General features: G+C 47.3%; 1 protein-coding gene across 4 annotated transcripts in view; it reads right to left on the bottom strand.

The window, feature by feature from the left end:
• The window catches only part of CALN1 (calneuron 1), a 520543-nt gene that overhangs the window by 378578 nt on the left and 121246 nt on the right, over nt 1-20719 (bottom strand). For 2 of the 4 annotated variants that reach the window (XM_053212930.1, XM_053212929.1), the window contains exon 3: nt 2759-2879. In XM_053212930.1, the coding sequence (XP_053068905.1) occupies nt 2759-2879 (121 nt within the window). Of the gene's footprint in view, nt 1-2758; nt 2884-20719 lie in introns of all 4 variants that reach the window. The other 2 variants (XM_053212931.1, XM_027041856.2) reach the window with 1 other exon arrangement.

Below are 20719 nucleotides of genomic sequence, written 5' to 3'. Positions count from 1 at the left end.
ATAAATAAGAACGGACAAATGAATTAAATATGAATGAATGAATGTCTCCACCAATTCATCACCGCTGAGTTTGTTTGTTAGGTGATTTCCAACTCCAGTCTGGCCAACTTCATGCAGGTTTGCATGACTCCCTCTCTTTGCTTAAAGAGAAGAAACAGAAACTCTCCAGAGTGTATGTCAGCTGGAGATAACCTGCATGGTGAGTGGCTCTTTTCACACCTCTTCTCAGAAGGTAACCACTCACGGACCGGGTGAGTTTGTCCCTTCCACTGAAGGAAAGGGACATTCTATCCCGGGTGATAAACAGTAGTCGGGTAGGGGAACCTGTCCCCTCGGCGACTCGTAAGCAGGGGATTGCAGCCGCCACGGGGTAAGGAAGGGGGCACAGTGAGGGAAGGCGGTGCCCAACTAATGGATCACAAAGGAAGCTTTGATTCCCCTCAGTGTCCACCACATCAACTCCCTGTGCAATGCCATGTTTCCTCTGAGGATAAATGAGTGGCCCAGAGCAACAGGAAACAGGTCTTTAGGGCTCAGAGAACAGCAAACAGACAAAGCCTCGGAAAGGTGTCTTCCGCGAGAACCAACCTGCGCTTGGTTTTCAGACCCTGACTGCTGGCTCTACCCTCAGTGCACATCTGCACAGCCCTGCCTGGAGCCCCAAGATGCTCGTAATAAAGCATGAGCAGTCATAACTCAGGGTTCACCTTGGCCAAAAGTAAATAAGTAGAAGGAATCTTCCATCAGAAAATAAATGGCCCTTCTCCAAGCTGAGATCTGGATTACCCTCCTGAAGGACAACAGAGTGTCTTCAGCAGCTGGCCTCAGGCCTCAGGCTATAAAGTCTGGCTGGACTTCATTAGGGACTCCGCGGGGCCCCCACTGCTAAGCCTGCCCATGTAGGCTTGAGGGCTGTTAGAATCTCTCCCTGCTATTCGTGCCTGCTGAGAAGGCACCTTTCAGCCCTGCTCGGCTGCCTGGGGCTGAGTGAAACACGCTCCTGAGCTAGGCCACTTGCCCAGGTACACGGAGAGCGATTCCACTGGCCACCCTGGGGGTGGGGGCAAAATCCAGCCCGCAGTCCTCTTGAAAAGCTGTGCGCCCTGGCAGTGGCCCAGATTTAACAGAGAAAAAAGCCGATGCTCTAAGGAGAAATCATCTCTTGATTATTCAGAGCAACACTGGGAGGGAAGGGAAAAGGCAAGGGAAAGCCAGGATCTGTGAGAGCCACAGGTGATTTCCAAACTCCCTTTGGTTAGTCATCTCGACTTCTTTAAGAGTCACCTTTAAACACAGGGACTTCCTGCCTGGATCTCATGGCCTCTACTCACGGAGGCTTCCAGCCCCTCCTGCTGATGACTGAGCCCAGGGACCTACTCAACTAAACACAAATGCAAACACACCCCCAAATCAATGCACCACTTCCCTAAGCGGACTCCCCGGGGGTCTGGGGAAGCCTGGGTCCCGCTCAACATACTAGTTGAGCTTTGGCCTTCTCTATGGTCACCTGGCTTTGGAGGCAGTCAGGCCTCTACTGCCTGCTTCTGCGTCCGAATGTCCTCTGGCCAACTGAAGCCGAGGAGATCCCCCGAGGGTCCTGCTCTCCTCTCCTGCCACCAGCCTCTGTCCAGACGGGGGCGAGCCTGGCTCTGCTTCCTGTCACTCCGGCTTCCTGTCACATGCCCCCACCGGGAACCCTACCCACCAGCCTCTGCTGCCTTACGGTTTACTTATATAAATAAGCCAGTCTTTTAGATGAGCAAGCAATCAAAATGGACAAGAGCAGGAAAGGCTATCAGACGGCCCTGTCCCTCCGCCTTCCTCCATCCTGCCCAGTCTGCAGCAAGCTGGGCTTCGCTGGCCCAGAGCTGGATTTCCCCGCCTTCCTCTTGCGAGTAACGGCCGTGAGGCGCCCCTCTTGCACGGAGACAGCACGCTGGTCAGACCATGTCACTTAAAAGCAAATAGGTGGGCCATCGGGGGTAACTCTGACGTCTCTTTAGAAAGCAAATTTCAACTCCATGCTTTAAAATGGTGTTCACAAGGAACACGGCATCCCAAAACGTCGGGGAGAGCGGATTCTGGCTCGGCCTCCGCGGATGTAACACCTAGCTGAACATCTGGCTGATTCCACCACATTTTCGATTCTCGAAGAAATAAAGTCCTTCTTCCTCTTTGTAATTTTGCTGTTTAATCAGGGGGTTACCAATGAGGAGACGACAGGGCACGGTCCCAGGATGAATTTAGTCATGGTGTTCCCATCCCTATCCCTGCCCTGAACACCCAGGACTACACTGTGTAACAAAGGAACAGAGGCAATTAAAATAATTGCTGTCCATTCCCACGTCTAGGCTTCCAGAGGATTCTGATCTGGGCAGGATTCAAAGCACCATGGCCCCAAGTCAAGAGACAGCCATTAGCAGGGCTTAAAACCTCCCCTACAGCTGGGCCCTGCGTAAATGACAATATGGAAAAATGACGACGCCACTGGTGATCAAGATTCCGTAAACTGGAAAATGTATTTTGGGAGCGGAAGGCTGTCCCCCCCAGTCCGTGTACAAAGAAACCAAATAACGAGGTCTGTCCCGCACAAAGAAGTCATTTATGCAGAATTTATCTCTGAGCCCGTTCCCGTTCTCACCACCGTTAGACTTGGCCACAACGGGTGGCCAGAGTCTGGCACTTTCACCGTAGACGCACAATCGCCTCAGATGCCTCCCGTGGGTGGCTGACCTCCCAGACAGGGCGGGCTCCTTACCGTCCAGCTCCTCCACGGAGATATTAGCAAGCTGCTCGCTGTCGCTGCCCGCGGACAGAGATCGGTTGAGGTAATTCCCCTTGTACAACAAGCCAGCGGTCACATGGTGGAAAGGCATCTTCTCCCTGTTCACAGAGAAGCGGGAGTGGGGAGAGAAAGAGGTCACCGTCCGTTCCTTCTTTCCTTCCTGAAAGGACCACCTTGGTTTTCAGATGGCCGGTTGTCACTTTTAAAAGAACCATCACATTTCTAGAGGGAAAGTCAGAAAATCCCAGGGTCCCCGTGGCCTGAACAACTCCCCAGGGACCCCGAGTTCTAGCGCTTTCTTTGCTTTACGTGCTACTTCACTGTCCCGATTTACTCGTGAGTTGGAACCATGTGGTCCTTGCACGCCGTGGGACATCATGTCATCATCACATCCTCGTCCTCTCCAGGCAAAGAAGAAGCCTCCCTGCTCCTTCACTTGGCTCGATAAACTTTTTTGGTCCTCCTTAAGGAACGCACATCTCAGAAATGCTGGGCTCCCCGGGGACTGGGCGTCTCAGCTGTGACCGTGTGGAGATCCAAGGGTTTGACTTCTCCCAGGTAAAGCAGATGAGCCACTCACACAGCACCCGAATCGGGTGGGAAACGGCAGGCCCTAAGTAAATACAGACAACCTTCCGCACCTGGGAGAAGCGGCCCCCGTGCCAGGCTTGGGTGCAGACACCTGCTGGTCAAAGCCGCTCACGAGCGCAGCCCTCTGGGACGCCGCTCACACCACCCGCCCTGCCAGAAAGGCGCGTGGCACTCAGTGTCCCAGAACAAAGCTGCTTCCAGAATCTTACAGGGAATTACTGCATCCCTTAGACCAGCAAAGCTCCTCTGCCCAGAAGACAGCCCTGGGGCTTAAGAGGTCCCACCAGTGCGACACAGGCTAGGGGAAGAGGGAGGAAAGAGTCAGCGTAGGGAGACAGAGCAAGCGCAAAAGAGAAAGACAAGGCAGCTAGAAAGGTGGGCTTCTCCACAGCACAGAGAACACGACTCTCTGTTACGGCGAGGGAGCCGCTGAGCGTGTTGGGACACATGTTGTGCTCCCCTATCTGGAAAGGGGGCTAAGAGGACTGATCCCCCTTTGAGTGGAATTAGGGAACAGGTAGGAAGTACGGGGAGTCCATTACAGGCTGTGAGTAAAGAACACCTCTTAACAGAGCTCCAGGAAGGTGAACTGGGCAGCACTGGAAGGGGTGATCTCCCCACCCCTGGGGGCATTCAAGCAGTGGTGAGGGCCTCTCTGCCAGGGTTCTGTGGGAGAGAGAGCTCTCTCCCCACACATCCCTCACTCTCCAGAGAAGCCACTTGTGAAGTCTTATTTCTTACTACGGTTTGCACCTGTACGATAAGAGGGAGCAGCCCCAAGGGCCCTCCAGGCACTGATGAGGTAAAAGCTATAACTTACAGGAAGACCACCCCCCCCCCCCGTCTCTGAGGATGACCGCTCGGGACATCCAGCCTTGCTGTCCCTCAAACCCACACTCATGACAAGAACTGTCCTAACCGTGGGAGGTTGGAGCCGGCAGGCACCAGGGACACCCGGTGACAAGTGACAAGTCCTGCAGGACCCACACCCCACCCTCTCTCCAGTCCAGAGCACACACTGGCAGGTCCCTGTTTGGGCTGAGAGCTGCTAACTTACAAACTAACCAACGAGACACCTAAAAGCTACGGGGCTTGACCCGGAACACAGAGCCGGTTAGCAGAAGAATCAGTTCTAGAACACAGGCCTTCTTAGTGCTATTTCCACTAAGCGCGTCAGCTAAGCACCAGACATTTCCACCGGATGTCAAACTCTCATTTCAAACTCAAGATGTCTAAAAACGAATTAATTATCTTCCTGAAAAATAGGCCACACTTCCTGATTTCTCGATTTCTCTCAAAGGTATTTTTCACTCATCGTAACAGACGGGACATCTCTCACAAATGTTCTGGGTCCCCAAAAAGTAAAACAGACACACGGCTGAGGCAAGAGCCAGCCATCAGGCTCCAAAACCACACTCACCCCTCCCCGGCTAACAAAACCTACATCCGCCAGCCAATCACGAACGGCAGGATGCTAGTTACAAAGCACGTCTACACTGGCCAATTACAAGGGGAACCTTCTCAGCTAATTAGAAGTCAGACTTACGCCTCACAGCTGAATCTATCCTCACACATAAAAAACAAGAGTCTTTTGGGGCGCCTGGGTGGCTCAGTGGGTTGAGCGTCCCACTTTGGCTCAGGTCATCATCTCGCAGCTCGTGGGTTTGAGCCCCACGTCGGGCTCTGTGCTGACAGCTCAGAGCCCGGAACCTGCTTCGGATTCTGTGTCTCCCTCTCTTTCTGCCCCTCCCCTCCACCTCTCTCTCAAAAATAAACATTAAAAGAAGTTCAATACAAGAAGCTTTCTCTTGGACAAACACTTCAATTACCATCTCCTCTTTTCACCGAGCAAAGATTTTCAGACCAAACACAGTGAAAAGTGAGAATCAGATGTCTGAAGTAGGACCATCCTCCCTTTTGCCAGGGCCGATCCTAATTTGGGGACAGGGCCATGGGCTGTGCTTAGTTCCTAACACTGGCTTCAGCTTCCCTCCCACCACTGGCCGCAGGACCCAGTCGGCTTTATCAGCGGTTATCTTAATTTCTAAGTCGTACAAACATGGGAAGACACTAATTTCACCAACCGGGGAGAGTCCCCCCTCCCCCCGGCCGCTGAGCTCAGCACATGCGCAGAAAACATCCCCTTCCCCTTTCACCGCTCATCATTCTAGGTTGTCCGCGTTTTATAAACATCTGCCCATTATAAGCCTGTGTGTCTGAGGCTCTGGGGGCACCACACAAATGCCTCCAGCCACAGTGACAAGGTTATCCTCGGTCGGATGTCATCCAAGCCCCTCCTCAGGTTCAGTCACAGAATATATGTGGAGCACTTTGCAGAGAAAACTGGCCACCAGTGAGTCCCATTTGACAGACCAACATGATTTGCTTCTGGAAAAAGCAGCTTGCAAAAGTAGGCTCACAATCAGGGCGCCCAGCCTGCGCCCCCAACTGCTCCACGTAGCGTGGGGAAAAGAAACATGTAAGTGGACCCTGCGCGTGGACAAATGGAGTCGTGTTCAAGAAAGGGAGGAATAAATACAATCCCAAGGAAGCTAAAAACAGCCGCTGCAATTAAAGACTAAATTTCACTCCACGCCACCTGGGGAAACCCAAGCTTTCAGCTGGTCTCTTTGGCCAAGGAAGGGAAATACACACAAGTTCATCAGCAGAGACAAACACGATCCTGCACCGGAACTTGAAGATGGATCCTTCTTTCCAAGAAATATTTTTTCAGTGGCAATTTTATTCATCAAGAGATATTAATTTGACGGCATGTCATATGGACAATTTTTTTTGTGTGTGTGTTTTCTGTAAGGCAGTGCAGTTTCATGGTAAAGAGTCAGAACTTTCTGGTCAAATCCAGGGTTGGGACTGAAATTGTAGCTCTTACCCTTATGGGCCACGGAGGTAAGTTGCTAACCTCTGTTAGCAGCACTCTCCTCCTATGCAAAAATGGGGTTTTGATATACACCGAACAGTATTTTTGTAAATGTGAAAAAAGATAAATTCCAGAAAGCACTGGGTTTAATACTAGACATACTCCCAACAATACCAGTGATTATCTGCTGAAGACTGTATGAAGCAGGACGCAGGGCAGAGACCACGGATTCAGTAGGTTGAAAATAAAACACGCTGGGTTATTAAGAGGGGATCAGTAAGGACCCGGCAGAGGGCGAGCTTCAGAGAGAAGGTGAATGGCAATGTGCACCCGGGTGCTGAGGGATCTGGTGTGTGAACAGCAGAGCACGGGGCGGGGGGTGGGGGCAGGGGGGTGTCCCAATGCCACGTGCTCTCAGCAAGCAGCCAACTGTATCAGGAGCGAGGAGCTATTCGAATGGAAAGCACCAGAACTGAAGATGAGTCTGCTTCCTGGGCACCGGGGAGGTTGGCTTCATTGTCACCTCGAGGGCAAGGTATCAGGAGGCTAAAAAGGGGGTGGGTATAGGGGGAAGGGTGAAACCAATGAAAGGGAGCAAAGGCACACTTATCTTGATGAGCACTGAGTAATGTGTAGAATTGTTGAATCACTATGTTGCAAACCTGAAAACTAACACTATGTGTTCACTATACTAGAAATAAGATTAAAAATAAGGAAGGAAGGAAGGAAGGAAGGAAGGAAGGAAGGAAGGAAGGAAGGAAGGAAGGAAGGAAGGAAGGAAGGGAGAGAGAGAGAAAAAGAGAGGAAGGAAGAGAGGGTGGAAGGAAGGGAGGAGGGAGGAAGGGAGGTGGACGGAAGGAGGGAGAGAGGGAGAGAGGAAGGAAGGAGCGGCTTCTGTTTTTAGGGGCAAGGAACTGGCATGTTTCCTGGCAGAGTAATAAGCAGAAGAGACCCACTCACATCGACTTGAGATGATGCCCGTCGAGGATGGTTAATTTTATGTGCCAACTGGACTGAACATTATTCTGGGTGTGTCTGTAAGAGTGTTTCTGAATGAAATGAACGTTTCAGTCAGTAGGCTCGGGGGGTGGGGGGTGGGGGGATGGGAATTGCCCTCCCCAAGGTGGGGGGGGGGGGCACATCCAACCTGCCGGAGGCCTGAAGAGAACAAAAAAAGCAGAGGAAAGGAGAATGCGTTCTCTCTGCCTAACTGCTAAGCTGGGACACCATCTTCTCCCCCCTTCAGACTCCGACCCAGACTGGCGTTTACACCATTGGCTCTCCTGGGTCCCCAGCTTGCCAACCGCCTTTCATGGAGCCTCTCGGCCTCCATCACCGGGTGCGCCAATTCCTTATAATAAATCTCGCTAGGCATCCCTACTGGTTACGTTTCTCTGGAGAACCCAGACTAATACACCTTCCAAGTTTCTGTCTATCGTCCCAAAGACTCAGGCACACTGCTGTGGGCTGATATTATTATTCGGGACAAATACTGCACCAAAATGTAATTCTGCAGGGCTCCTCAAAGTGTGGCCTGTGGACCACTGCCAGTTGAACACGGCTTACTGCTGGTCCGCACCGAGATAAGGACAGGAATTGAAAGACAGCATAGAAATTTTTACAGCAATTTATAGCATTGTCCCCACATCTGAGGAGGGGACCAGGTGACTTCATGTTCGAACTAATCCTTCCCCACGAATAGTTTGAGAAGCACTGCTCTTTATTTCGGTCGTATAGGTTCTGGTAATGGACCTCAGAGATGGGGAGGGGGGGAAGAAATCTAGAGAAAGGCATTTTACCTTGTCTCTGAAACTTTTTCAAAGGATTTAAGAATTTTTAAAGTCTTCAACGGACTCTGGAAAGGAGGGACAAGACCTCAGCTGAAGCTTGCGCTCTCCGCGGGCACCTGGGGTGAGCACGGAATCGACTGCGGACTTCCCAGAGCGGCCTGTGCAGCCAGGAGACATGCCCTTGCAGATCTTGAAGAGGGAACACGATTGTTTTAGAAGCGCTTAGTCAAATGCCCAACATACAAGGGGCATACAAGGGGCTACCCAAACTCTCTCCTATTTCAGGGGCTCGGGAATGGCCAACCGTGACATCAGGCTATCTCCCTTCCAGACTACGTGGGAATTGCTTTTTAAAAGCAACCTGGGTCGGGGCGCCTGGGTGGCTCAGTCGGTTAAGCGGCCGACTTCAGCTCAGGTCATGACCTCACAGTCTGTGAGTTCGAGCCCCGCGTCGGGCTCTGCGCTGACAGCTCGGAGCCTGGAGCCTGCTTCCGATTCTGTGTCTCCCTCTCTCTCTGCCCCTCCCCTGCTCACACTCTGTCTCTCTCTCTCTCACAAATAAATAAACATTAAAAAAAAATTTTTTTAAGCAACCTGGGTCAAATCCCCGCTGTCCTCGGCACCACTGGGAAGCAGCAACCCCCTTACCTCCAGCTACTCAAGGATCACACCTCCCGGTAGGCCACGTGGCTAGAAATGGGAGGGTCGGGGGCACAGGCCCTGCACGTGGAGATGTGAAATTCGCTGCAGGCACAGGTGTCCGTGAGAAGGACCCTAGGAGCAAAGACCTAGGTGGATTATGGCTTTTCATGTCTTACTTTTGATTTAGGAAGAAATGCAGAAGATCTGAAACACCCCAGAAATGTACGTCTTCTCCTCACAGCCCAGGAGTTCAGTAAGGGGAGACGAGAAGATCCGATCTTCCTCCAGCAAAGATGCGCCACATGAATGCCAGCCAGACACTGGGCATTTGACTAAGCACTTAGAAAACAATTGTGTTCCCTTGTGAAGATCTGCAGGGGCATGCCAATTGGCAAACAGAGTTGGGATCGAGCTCAAATCAGACAGGAATGAGTAAGCAGAAAACACCAACGTGGGGGTCTGCATAAGAAAAGTCTGCATCATTACAGGAGGAAGCACTTTTAAGAAGATGTAAAGCAAAGAACATACTGTCGACAGTGATAGGATCCAAGAAAGAGGACAATTTTACGGTTTCTGGTTATGTCCTTACAAACAAGAAAGAGAGCAGGGTGCCTATGAAATGAGAATGCAAATTCATAAGAAAACCTCCGAGTAGGTGAGGCGATATCAGGTCAAAAAGCAGAAAACAATATACTGAGAGGCAAGCTGGTCTGGAGAAGGGGCAGGCCTTGCAAAGCAAAGAACCCAAAATAGTAGCAGAAGGAAAATCTCCATTAATGGCAATAAAGAGTATTTCAAGCAAATAGAAAATCGAGCAAATAACATCATGCGTGCACGGACCCACCACTCAGATTGAATAGAGGCTGATATTTTACCTTACTTGGCAAAGATTTTTTTTTGACAGTAATAATAAGATTATGTTGATGCCCTGCCCACCTCTCCCATTCCTCCACTTCCTCCCCTCCACTGTGAAATGCATCCTTCCCATCCATGTTTTAAATTCCCCTACATTTGCTAGTAACTGTATAGAATATATTATGGTATTGCTGTATATATCTTTACATTTACATAAATAATATCACACCACACATATGCTTTTACAACGTGCCCATTTCACTCTACATTAAATTTTAGGGATTTGTCCAAATCCATGTATATACACCTAATTTATTTTTAACTGCTCCATAGTGTTCCACTGTATAAATATGTTGCAATTTGTTTATTCACTATGTAACTGACGTCAAAGTATGCTACGGGGAATATCCTCGTGTGTATCTCTTTGTATATTATTTGCCAACATTTCTTTCGCCCAGAGACCTACATAAAATATCACACAGGCTTTACCAAACTGCTCTCCAAAGTGGTTGAGTTAGTTTTCTATTGCGAACGTAACAAATTGCCCTTGAAGTGAGTGACTTAGAACAACAAATATTATCTCACAGGTTCTGTGGTTCAGGAATCAAAAGTTGCCTCGCTGGGTCGTCCTGGCTCAGTAGATCTCATGAGGTGTCTGCAGTCAAGACATTGACCAGGGCAACCACCCTCAGAAGGCGTGACTGGATCTGGAGGATCCACTCCCAAGATGGCGTACTCATACAGCTATTCACAAAAGGTCTCACTTCCTTGTGGGCACCACCGTAGGGCTGCTCAAGTGTTCTTATGAAATGGCAGCTGGCTTCCCCCAGAGACGGGATCCAAGAGATAGAAGGGAGCTTTTATGACTTGGTCTTAGAAATCACATGCCGTCGCTTTCACTCTATTCAATTCATTAGAAGCAAGTGGCTGCCTAAGTATAGCCCACACTGTGGAGTATAGCCCACACTGTGGATTCCTTTGAAAGATGGGTGGTTAGTCTAAGAGCGTGTTTATTTGCCCCACAGCCTTGCCAACATTTGGTATTAGCAGACTGTTACATTTTACTGAATATCCCTGATTGCTAGTTTAGGCATCTTCTTCTATGCCTTTTGGCCATTCTGGGTTCCTCTTCTGTCAATTAGCTTCTCATATTTATGTATTGGGTTGTTTCTCATTTTTGGATTGCCTTGTTCTTCCGTGTTATTGTTGTCCGATGTTTCAGGTCAACCTTCCTTTCAAGCCCTCCCATTATCCGTCGTCGTTGTTGTTGTTGTTCCGTTTACAACCAGAGCTTTTCTAGACTCTTGCACAAGTTCACCAGTTACTCAACTCATTGTTGCTTCTTGCGAGGCACACTTTCCTCTGAGTTCAATTCCTATTTATTTATTTATTTATTTATTTAGAGAGAGAGAGAGAGAGAGCACACAAGAGCATGTGCACGAGCAAGGAAGGGACACAGGGAGAGAGAGACGATCTTAAGCAGGCTCCACACCCAGTGTGGAGCCCAACATGGGGCTCCATCTCATGACCCTGGGATCATGACTTGAGCTGAACTAAATCTTAACTGTTAAATTATTGTATCTTTCACATTCCTTAAATTATTCTTTAAAATTTTTTTTAAAGTTTACTCATATATTTTGAGGGGGGCGGGGCAGAGAGAGAAAGAGAGAGAGAGAATCCCAAGCAGGCTTCATGCTGTCAGTGCAGAGCCCGATGCAGGTCTGGAACCCACAAATCATGAGATCATGACCTGAGCTGAGCCCCAGAGTCAGACGCTTAACCGACTGGGCCACCCAGGTGCCCCGAATTCTTCTTTTTAGTTTTCATTACTTTTATCTGTGAATCTCATAAGCAATTTCCTCAAAATTAAATTCCCCAATTTCTTGTTTTCAATTGTAACTTAATCCGTGGCTTAACCTGTCCACTGACTTTTGCATCGAAAAGACCATCTTTTCCATTCCTGGCCATTTAACTTGGTTTCTCTTACCAATCCTCCTCTCATTGTGCACTGGGTCTGAATCTTTGGTTACAATTTCTAGTCTTTTACGTTTTAGGTTCCTACTTGTTCACATTCTCTTTCAGAATGTCTGTTGTCTCAATTTCTTAAGGCACTAATTCTCCTCTTTGTGCTTCCTGGACGTTCGTTGCCTGGCGGTGAACTGTGGCGGGCGTGGACTACCGCTTTCCGTGGCAGGAACTCCTGTGGCAAGCTCAGCGGGCGCAGCTCTTGCCTTGGGAGCCCCATGCGCTGGGAAAGCCGAGTCCGTGGCACAGGTGCCACGGGGCACAGGGCCTCCCGAGCTCAGGACCAGTTTGTACCTTCATCCTTGGCTTGGAATGCCTGCACCCACGCGCATTCCAATTTGGACTGCGCTTCCCTGAACGCCAGGTTTGAGGTCTGATTTACCACTGGAGCCTTTAGAGCCTTTATCTGGGCAGAAATAAACATCTCTGCCACTTTGCCGAGCAGTGGACAGACTGAGTCTCGTCTCCACTTAAAGGAGGGACAGCCAGACCGTGGTCTCAGTTCCCGCCCCTGCCTGTTGTGGCTCCAAGACCACACTTTTTACCCCAGCATGGACCTAAAACTCAAACTTCCAGAGCCTTTTTGGGTTTTCCTGCTCTGCAGCAACATCTAGTCCTCTGCTCTTCTCTGGGCTCTGAGTTTCCGTCTCTTTCTCTTCCGTTAAGTTGTTTTACCAGGCAAAGTACAGTCAGGAAAACAGAGCCCTGTCAGGTAGTTCAACAAAAGGATTTAGAAACATGGGCTGGGGCACCTGGGTTCAGTCGTTAAACGTCCGGCTCTTGATTTCGGCTCAGGTCATGATCTTGTGGTTCGGTTCGTGAGATGGAGCCCTACGTCGGGCTCTGCACTGAGAGCACAGAGCCTGCCTGGAATTCTCTCTCCGCCCGTCCCCTGCTCACGTGCTCACTCGCTTTCTTTCTCTCTAAATACATAAATAAACTTAAAAAAATAAACAATAATAAAAGTCAATATTTGAATAGCTGCAATGACATTTTGTCCAGCTTTCTTGAGATATACCCGACCTATCACACTGTGTAAGCTTAAGGTGTACAATGAGTCAATTCAATGCACTTAAATACTGCAAAACAATTATCACCCTAGTGTTAGCTAACACCACCATTGTGTCACATAATTACCATGTCTTTTTTCTGTTGAGAACAGTTCAGATCTACTCTCTTAGCAGCTTTCGAGTACCCAATGCAATATGATTCACTGTAATCACCACGTTGGATATTCGATCCCTTGAACTTTTTCATTAAAATTGAATTTGTTGGGGCGCCTGGGTGGCGCAGTCGGTTAAGCATCCGACTTCAGCCAGGTCACGATCTCGCGGTCCGTGAGTTCGAGCCCCGCGTCGGGCTCTGAGCTGATGGCTCAGAGCCTGGAGCCTGTTTCCGATTCTGTGTCTCCCTCTCTCTCTGCCCCTCCCCCGTTCATGCTCTGTCTCTCTCTGTCCCAAAAATAAATAAACGTTGAAAAAAAAAATTTTTTTAAATAAAAAATAAAATTGAATTTGTTAATATACGCTCTCCGATACTTCCTAGATTCAAGTTATTAAGTTAAAATTACAGGTTTATCTTCAAAAACCAAAAATGGAAATAACTCGAGGTATACAGCAAAGTAACATTCAAATAAAATGTTAGGTATTTGCTTTCATTATCCTAAAGAGAAAAAACAAACACGACATAAGTCTTAAATGCTGACTTCTTAGAAAACTAACAACAAAATAAATTAAGGAAACAGGAATAATGAAAGAGATGAATTAGAAAACAGATAAAAGAGCTGGCTATTGAAACAGAAGCAATAAACTAGACGAAACTCTGACAAGTCTATTAAAACAAATAGAGAAAGCACACATAGAAAACATTCTGAAATATGAGAAGTCTATGTGCAACTAACTCTAGACTAATAAATTTAAAACCCTGCTTAATTAAGTGAATGATTTTTTCTCTCCAAACACAGAAATTAGACTTTTTGGGGAAAGTAATGTGATTTGATATCATTCATGCTTATTGAAGTACTTGCCATAACACTTTGTTAGATGCAGTGATTTAAAGATCTGCTTTTAGGTTGGGTGTATTTCCATACTAGATTTTAACATCTGCCGTAACCAAAAATACACCTCAGAAAGAGACACAGATCCAAACTGAAGAAAAATGTCATTGGCAGTATTTACTAAATCACAATATTCACTCTGTACTCCCACCCTACAGGCATACCAAGATTTCTGCTGATATTTGGCTGGTAAAGTTTCTTCTTCCCTAATGTCAATGGATGATTTTGCAAACTGAAAGCAATCGCATTTTTGTATTTTTAACAAATGGGTCTAAAAAACACTTGATCTCTTCATTTGGAAGATTTCTTAAGCGGTTGACAAAGTTCTGTTTCCAGATTTTTTAGCTTCGCAGATTTGAGTTTATAGATAGCATGCTCACATCTTTTCTTTTCTTTTTTTTTTTTTTGCAACAGAATCACATCATGGTTGAAACATTTCCAAAAACATGATTTTCAAAATGCTCTTTCCATAGCATGAGTTTCCTCTAAAAGAAGTCATTTCCTCAAACCTTTGTTGAAGTGTCATCTTTAAGTGTGTGTGGCCAACAGCATCCGCCATCTCAGAAAAGATCAGCAAATGTGGATCACTCCCCTGTTGGTGGCAGAAAGTGTGTGACCCTCTGTGTTTGACAACTCTTTTAAGAACTTTGCCCTGAACTAAGCCCCACACTTGACTGTGACGCAAAAGCCATCTGTAGTCATTTTCCATCCCATTTCAAAGATACAGGCCAGGTTTCATTATTCATGAGAGTGAACACAGATCAACATTTTAAACAGTCTTTTCGCATTTTCCAATGGTTTCAGCCAACTTCTGTCTGATCTGATTGGCTCGTCAGTGTTTTCATTCATAAAGCGCTGATGAAGGTGTCTTTGGGGGAGCACAGGAAATGCCATCTCAGCCGGTGTCTTGAGGTCCACTTGGGCCTGTGTGATATGCATGATCCCAAAGCTGGAGCTTCTTGGCACATATCCTGCCCCTTTTTGGAGTGCTCGTCTAATTAAAATTAATGAGTATAATCTGTGAATCCCCCACACCAGGCATGTGTGTCACAAGTCACTGGAAACAAGGGCATGAGGAAGTCACTGGAAATAAGGTCAGTGCCCCCATGAGCCCACCTGTCCTGAACACATCACCCCCATCACATCAGACCAGCAGGCAGATGAGCAATTGAGGGTCGGTGTCTCTCCACAGTGGACATTAGTGAAACGTAATTTCTTTCTCCTTCTCTTCTCCTCCTACATCCAAAGGGACACCAAACACATCCCATTTTGAAAATCACTGCAGAGGTACTGCCATTAAAATGAGGGAGAAGACAACTTGCCCATCCCCTCTTCTATTAAGTAACACGATCCTAGAAATTCTACTTAATGCCGTAAGACATGAACGAAATGAAGAGACTGTTTAAAAGGAGAAGACCAAGAAATCAAACGATCGAAACCTGGAGTGAATTATATGTAAATATCTAACCCCTCTTTCATAGTCAAAGGACATTCAAAGTTAAAAGGGAACCACAGAAATCACAAAGGAAGAGGCTGAGAGCCTTGCCGGTATAAAAATATAAACTTTGGAGCATTATAAACAGTATCACTAAAAGGAAGAGGCAAACAGGGAACACAAAAAGAACATGAACACAGAATTCACAAAACTGGAAAGACAAACAACTAATAAGATATATGGAAGTAATAGTTGATCTCATAAGCCACCAAAGAAATAAAATTTTTTTATGCTGTTTTTTCAGCATGGGACGGTTTTGTTTACATATTTTTGTTTGTTTGTTTTTAGCATCCTGGGGAAAATATAATGGGCGGGGGACTTTGTGGCCACTGAAACAACAGCTTAGAGAAAACAATTTGGCAATTATGTATGAAGAGTCCAAACACTGGTTCTCAGCCTTTGACCCAGTAACTCTATTGTCTGAAATCTATGCTGAAATGTGTTCAAAAAATTGTGCGCCAAAAAAATTGTACTGCGTTGTATTTAAAATGGAAACAAATGGGTGCCTGGGTGGCTCACTTAAGTGTCTGACTCTTGATTTCGGCTCAGGTCGTGATCTCACAGTCTATGGGATCGAGCCTCGCATCAGGCTCCATGTGAAACCTGCTTGGGATTCACTCTCCCTCTCTCTCCTCTCTCTGCCCCTCCCCTGATCGTGCTGTCTCTCTCAAAATAAATAAATAAACTTTTTTTTTTTAATTTTGAATGGAAGGACAAAGAAAGTAAAGGAAGAAAAATAAGAAAAAAATCTTAAAATATAGAAATCAATAAGCAATGCACATTAATCAGAGTAGGCTGCGTATCAGTGATGTTTGCTAAAATTTTAATGACATCGGAAATCTTTATAACATACTGCTAACTCTAAAAACATTTCAAACATAAAAACAGAACAGACTTCTCTCTCCTCAAATCCCACTAAAACCATGGTATCGAAGAACAAACTGGAATACGTTCATAAAAGCACAGAATCCGGAAGAAGGGGACCACCATCACTGGTTCAAAACAACGGGCAGAATGATTTTGCTCATCTTGATGGACAAGGTTGAGCAGAGCAAGTCTCGGCTGAACACATGACAAGGGGAAGGCTGAGGTAGAGAGATGCACTGTGGGACAGCATGAGCGCCCCGAGTTGGCAGGTACTAAGAGCTAGAGCAGGTACCAAGTCCACAGGGTGGAATTGGGGGTGACTGATGAAAGCCCTTTACTTGGAACAGATGAGCGGGTCTCCCACCCCAAAGAAAAGGTCCTCTTACTGGAGTGAACTTCCTGAGGGTTGGGTGGGTACCCCAGGGTGAGGCCCTCTTCCTCTGGCATTTGCTTGGGGGCGGCCTGTTCCCCCTTTCCCGGCCAGAAATGGAATCCATGCCCCACCCCCCTAAAGGTCTGCAGTCATTCCTCACGTTCAGGGGCAGATGCTGGTGTTGATGACACAGGAACCCTGAAGGGACTCGATTTTAGAAAGGCTCCAGCTGTCCCATTTCTCCACGAGGCCCCGTGTACTCACATTCTGTATGTCACCTTGCCCTTGAGTAAACCAAAGAAGCTATGTTCCCGCCCAAAGGGGGAAGCCAACAAGTTACTCATTCTCTGAGTTTCATCCTCGGCCCCCACACACCTGATAATATCCAAGAAGAACCAGATCCCCAGCAACAAGACATTAGCCTCGAACAAACCTCAGTCGCCACTGGTGTCAATGCCCCTGACTTTGGGGGTTTATGGAATAACACCTGTTACTCAGCTGACAGTCGCCTTTGATCGGACCCTACCCAGGATTCCTGAAGGAACACATATCCTCGACCCCTTTCCAATATAAAACCCCAACTCCAAGAGACGGGGAGACTCACTTCTCTTTTTCTGAGCCTCCCAAACGCTCCCTCTGCTAATACCCGTGTCATTTGCTCCATTCAGTAGACTCTGCTCTCACTTCCCCCTTGTCTGATTTCTATCCTGGGTGAAGCCAAACGCGCTCTGCGCTGGTCCCGAGGGGCCCGGCCCCCTCGGGGTCCTGGACCCTTGCCGGCCTGCGTCATGGACAGTAAGCCTGACTTGTACTGGCACTTGCTTTCTTTTTTTTTTTTTAATGTTTATTTATTTTTGAGAGGAAGAGACAGAGTGTGAGCAGCGGGGACGGGCAGAGAGAGAGACAGAGGGAAACACAGAATCCGAAGCAGGTTCCAGGTTCCAAGCTGTCAGCACAGAGCCCGACGCGGGGCTCGAACCCCCGAACCGTGAGATCACGACCTGAGCCAAAGTCAGACACTTAACCGACTGAGCCGCCCAGGCACCCCACGTGCTGGCACTTTCATTCAGAAAGCTCAGAAATGCCAATGCCAAACCAGGACTGCTGGACCCTTGAAGACACTCAGCATCCCCAAGAGGACAGCAAAGGTGACCCCAGAAATAAGAAGGAGGATTCTGGAAAGAGAAGGCACCTTGGAAGAATTTTAACATAACGCTTCAGGGAGACCTGACAGGCTGCTTAGAAAAGTGAGCGGTGAAATCAAGAGCTCGGGAAAGTTAAAATTCGGATTGGAAAAAAAAAAAAATCAGTACAACTAGAGGGGAAATTTATGCACACCACACAATATAGAAAAATAAAAATTTTTCACTAATACCCAGGATTAATGCAGAAGGGCCACATCCACGTCATAAGCATTTCAGGATGACAGAACAGAGAACTTGAAGGAAAGGAAATAATAGAAGAAAAATATCTGATGATATGAAGCTCTGGAGAAAAGGCCCATCAAGTAGCTCAAGACTCATAAACAGCCCCAAACCTCATAAGGTTACAGAGCACGGGGATAGAGAAAGGACTCTAAAGCTTCTAGAGCAAAGGACAGACAGCTTCCTGATGAATGATGATCACACCAGCAGTAGACACGTATCAGCGTCCTCGGACACTAGATAACGGAGCGGACTGCTTAAGTCTCATAGGAAAAATTACTTTATACCCAGTCCAAATCCAACCAGGGCAGGCACTTAGAAAGTGTCCAATTCATACACACTTCCTAACAGAGTCACTCAATCAACTGTGTCGGCAAAACATACAAGGAATCCAAGAAATTGGAGAATGGGATCCAGCCCGTGGATGGAATCTAACCAGAAGGTGCGCTCCCAGAAGGCCACCGCGGGAGCAAATCAGACCAGGGCAGGGACAAGAGGAACCCGCAGGAGCCAACGATGTGCTGCAGCTGGGTCATCTCCGCAGTCACACGGCGATATCAAATGTCAGACGCAAGTAGAGAGGGCTGTCCTCTCCCTTCCTCCAAGGTGAGGGCTTTTTCATCTTTCTTCTACAAGTGGCACAAGACTGAGGACACAATAGTTGTTTCTGCACAGAATATTTATAATAATAATATTCATCATAATATTATAAACACTATGTTCTTTTCGAATCTGAAAGCGATAGACAAATCATGGAAATTTCAACTCCAGATAGAGCACGAGTGTACGTGTTTGACCCCATGATGGTCTAGTGATACAACTGGTCGAAAACAAGGAGAAAGGAACGTGGGGTGTGAAGTCCCTCATCTCTCCCAGTGGGAGGTCCAAAGGTACTGATTAAAGTTAATAAGGAAAGAGTTAAGTATATGAGCTAACGCAAGGAAGCTCCTCAATTCAAAGATTTAAAAATAAAAACGTGGCCAGCAGAGACAGGAAGGTAAGGACAGGGAGGGCTGTGGGGCAGCGGGCTCCCCTTGTCCTTCATTACAGAGGATGGGGAGGTTCTACTTAATATTTATCTACTGTTTATTTTTTTGAGAGAAAGAGACAGAGTGTGAGCAGGGGAGGGACAGAGAGAGAAGGAGACACAGAATCGGAAGCAGGCTCCAGGCTCTGAGCTGTCAGCACAGAGCCCGATGCAGGGCTCGAACTCCCGAACCGCAAGATCACGACCTGAGCCGAAGTCGGATGTTTAACCAACTGGAACACTCAGGCACCCCATGGGGAGGTTCTACTTAAAACAGGGAACCAAAAACGCAGGAGCACTTCATCTGGAGTGATTTCACCCACGGAGGGTGCCAACAATGACAAATGGCTAAAAGCAGTTGCCTCTGTCGTGAAGGCTTTGACTGACGGGACTCTTACTTTTTATTTGTACCCACTTATATTGTTTTTTATTATCTGATCCCTGTATTACTTTTATGAGGTCAGCCCATAAAATTATATGGGAAGCATAACCACAACTATATAAATATAATTACCTGGTCCCATCTATATTCACACGCATAGTCACATGCATTCATAGGGATGCCCACATACGTGTGCTCACAGGTATATTCGCGGAAAAAAGTTATTGGAAGGAGATAGAACAAAATGTAAATACTAGTTATTGCTGAGCGATGGATGTAACTGTATTCTTATTTGTCTGAACTTTCCATGCTCGGTACCATGGATCTATTTCATGTTTATAGCTGGGAAGAAACCAACAGGGTTTCAGAAACTGAAGAGCCTGCCTGGAATTTCCTGCACGTGAGGGCAGGACCCCAGGGAGCCTGAAGGCAGAAAGAAGGCTGCTTCCAGGCCAGGGCTTAAGAGACCCACAGCCGTCACACGTGAGTACACACTGCGTCTGCAACCACAGGCCCCGGAAGACGGAGCCTGGGCGGGCGAGCATTAAGGGTTACTTACACCCAGCAGTGTGGACCAGATGTGCATCTCTTCTACCAGATCTGATTTACAGTGGAACTGCCTCCCCGAGATTTTCCAAGGATCGAGGGCCCGCAGGTAATCAGACGAGCACACCTGCTGGAAGGAATTTTATTTAGATCAGCGTCACAGGAATGCCGAAGCCAAAAGAGAGGCTTTTGGCAGATGGTTTTGAGTTGTTCTTTCTGAAAGCAATTAGACAAAAAGTTCAGCTGCTTTTTAAGGCTCCTCCTTCAGGCTATTATAACCTTTTTTAATTAATAAGTTGAATGTGAAAGGATTTAATTTTAATAAATTTTTATGGATCCTCATACAAGGTTTTCCTGCTAACTCTTCTGGAAATTTCTGGCTGCTCAAGCATCCAGACAAAGGTGGGGAGTCTTGCTGGCTGAGTCAGGAACCCTCTCGCAAAGACAGTGGGAAGCGAGAGACTGTGGGGTCTGGGGGAAAGAGCCACACACCGTGCCCAACCTTGACCGTGCAGAGTTCTCCAGAATTCTTCACCAGCTGTCTTAGTCTGCCCAGGCTGCCATAACAAACTATCATTGACTGGGTGGCTTCAACAACAGAAATTTATTTTCTTACAGTTATAGAGAGTAGAAGTCCAAACTTGAGAAACTTAACAGAAGACCATGGGGGAAGAGAAGGGGAAAAAATACTTTCAAACAAAGAGGGAGGGAGGCAAACCATAAGAGACTCTTAAATACAGACAACAAACTGAGGGTTGATGGGCAGGAGCGTGTGGGGCAGGGGTGGGGGGGAGGGGAAAATGGGTGACGGGCATTGAGGAGGGCACTTGCTGGGATGAGCACCGGGTGTTGTATGTAAGTGATAAATCACGGGAATCTACCCCAAAACCAAGAGCACACCGTATACACTGTATGTTAGGCAACTTGACAATAAATTATATTTAAAAAAGAAGAAAGAAACTAGGCATCCAAGATAAGAGTGT

The sequence above is a fragment of the Acinonyx jubatus genome, chromosome E3 (genome assembly GCF_027475565.1).
Source record: "Acinonyx jubatus isolate Ajub_Pintada_27869175 chromosome E3, VMU_Ajub_asm_v1.0, whole genome shotgun sequence".
In the NCBI taxonomy this organism is placed as follows: Eukaryota; Metazoa; Chordata; class Mammalia; order Carnivora; family Felidae; genus Acinonyx; species Acinonyx jubatus.
This window is presented reverse-complemented; position numbering and strand designations above follow the sequence as displayed.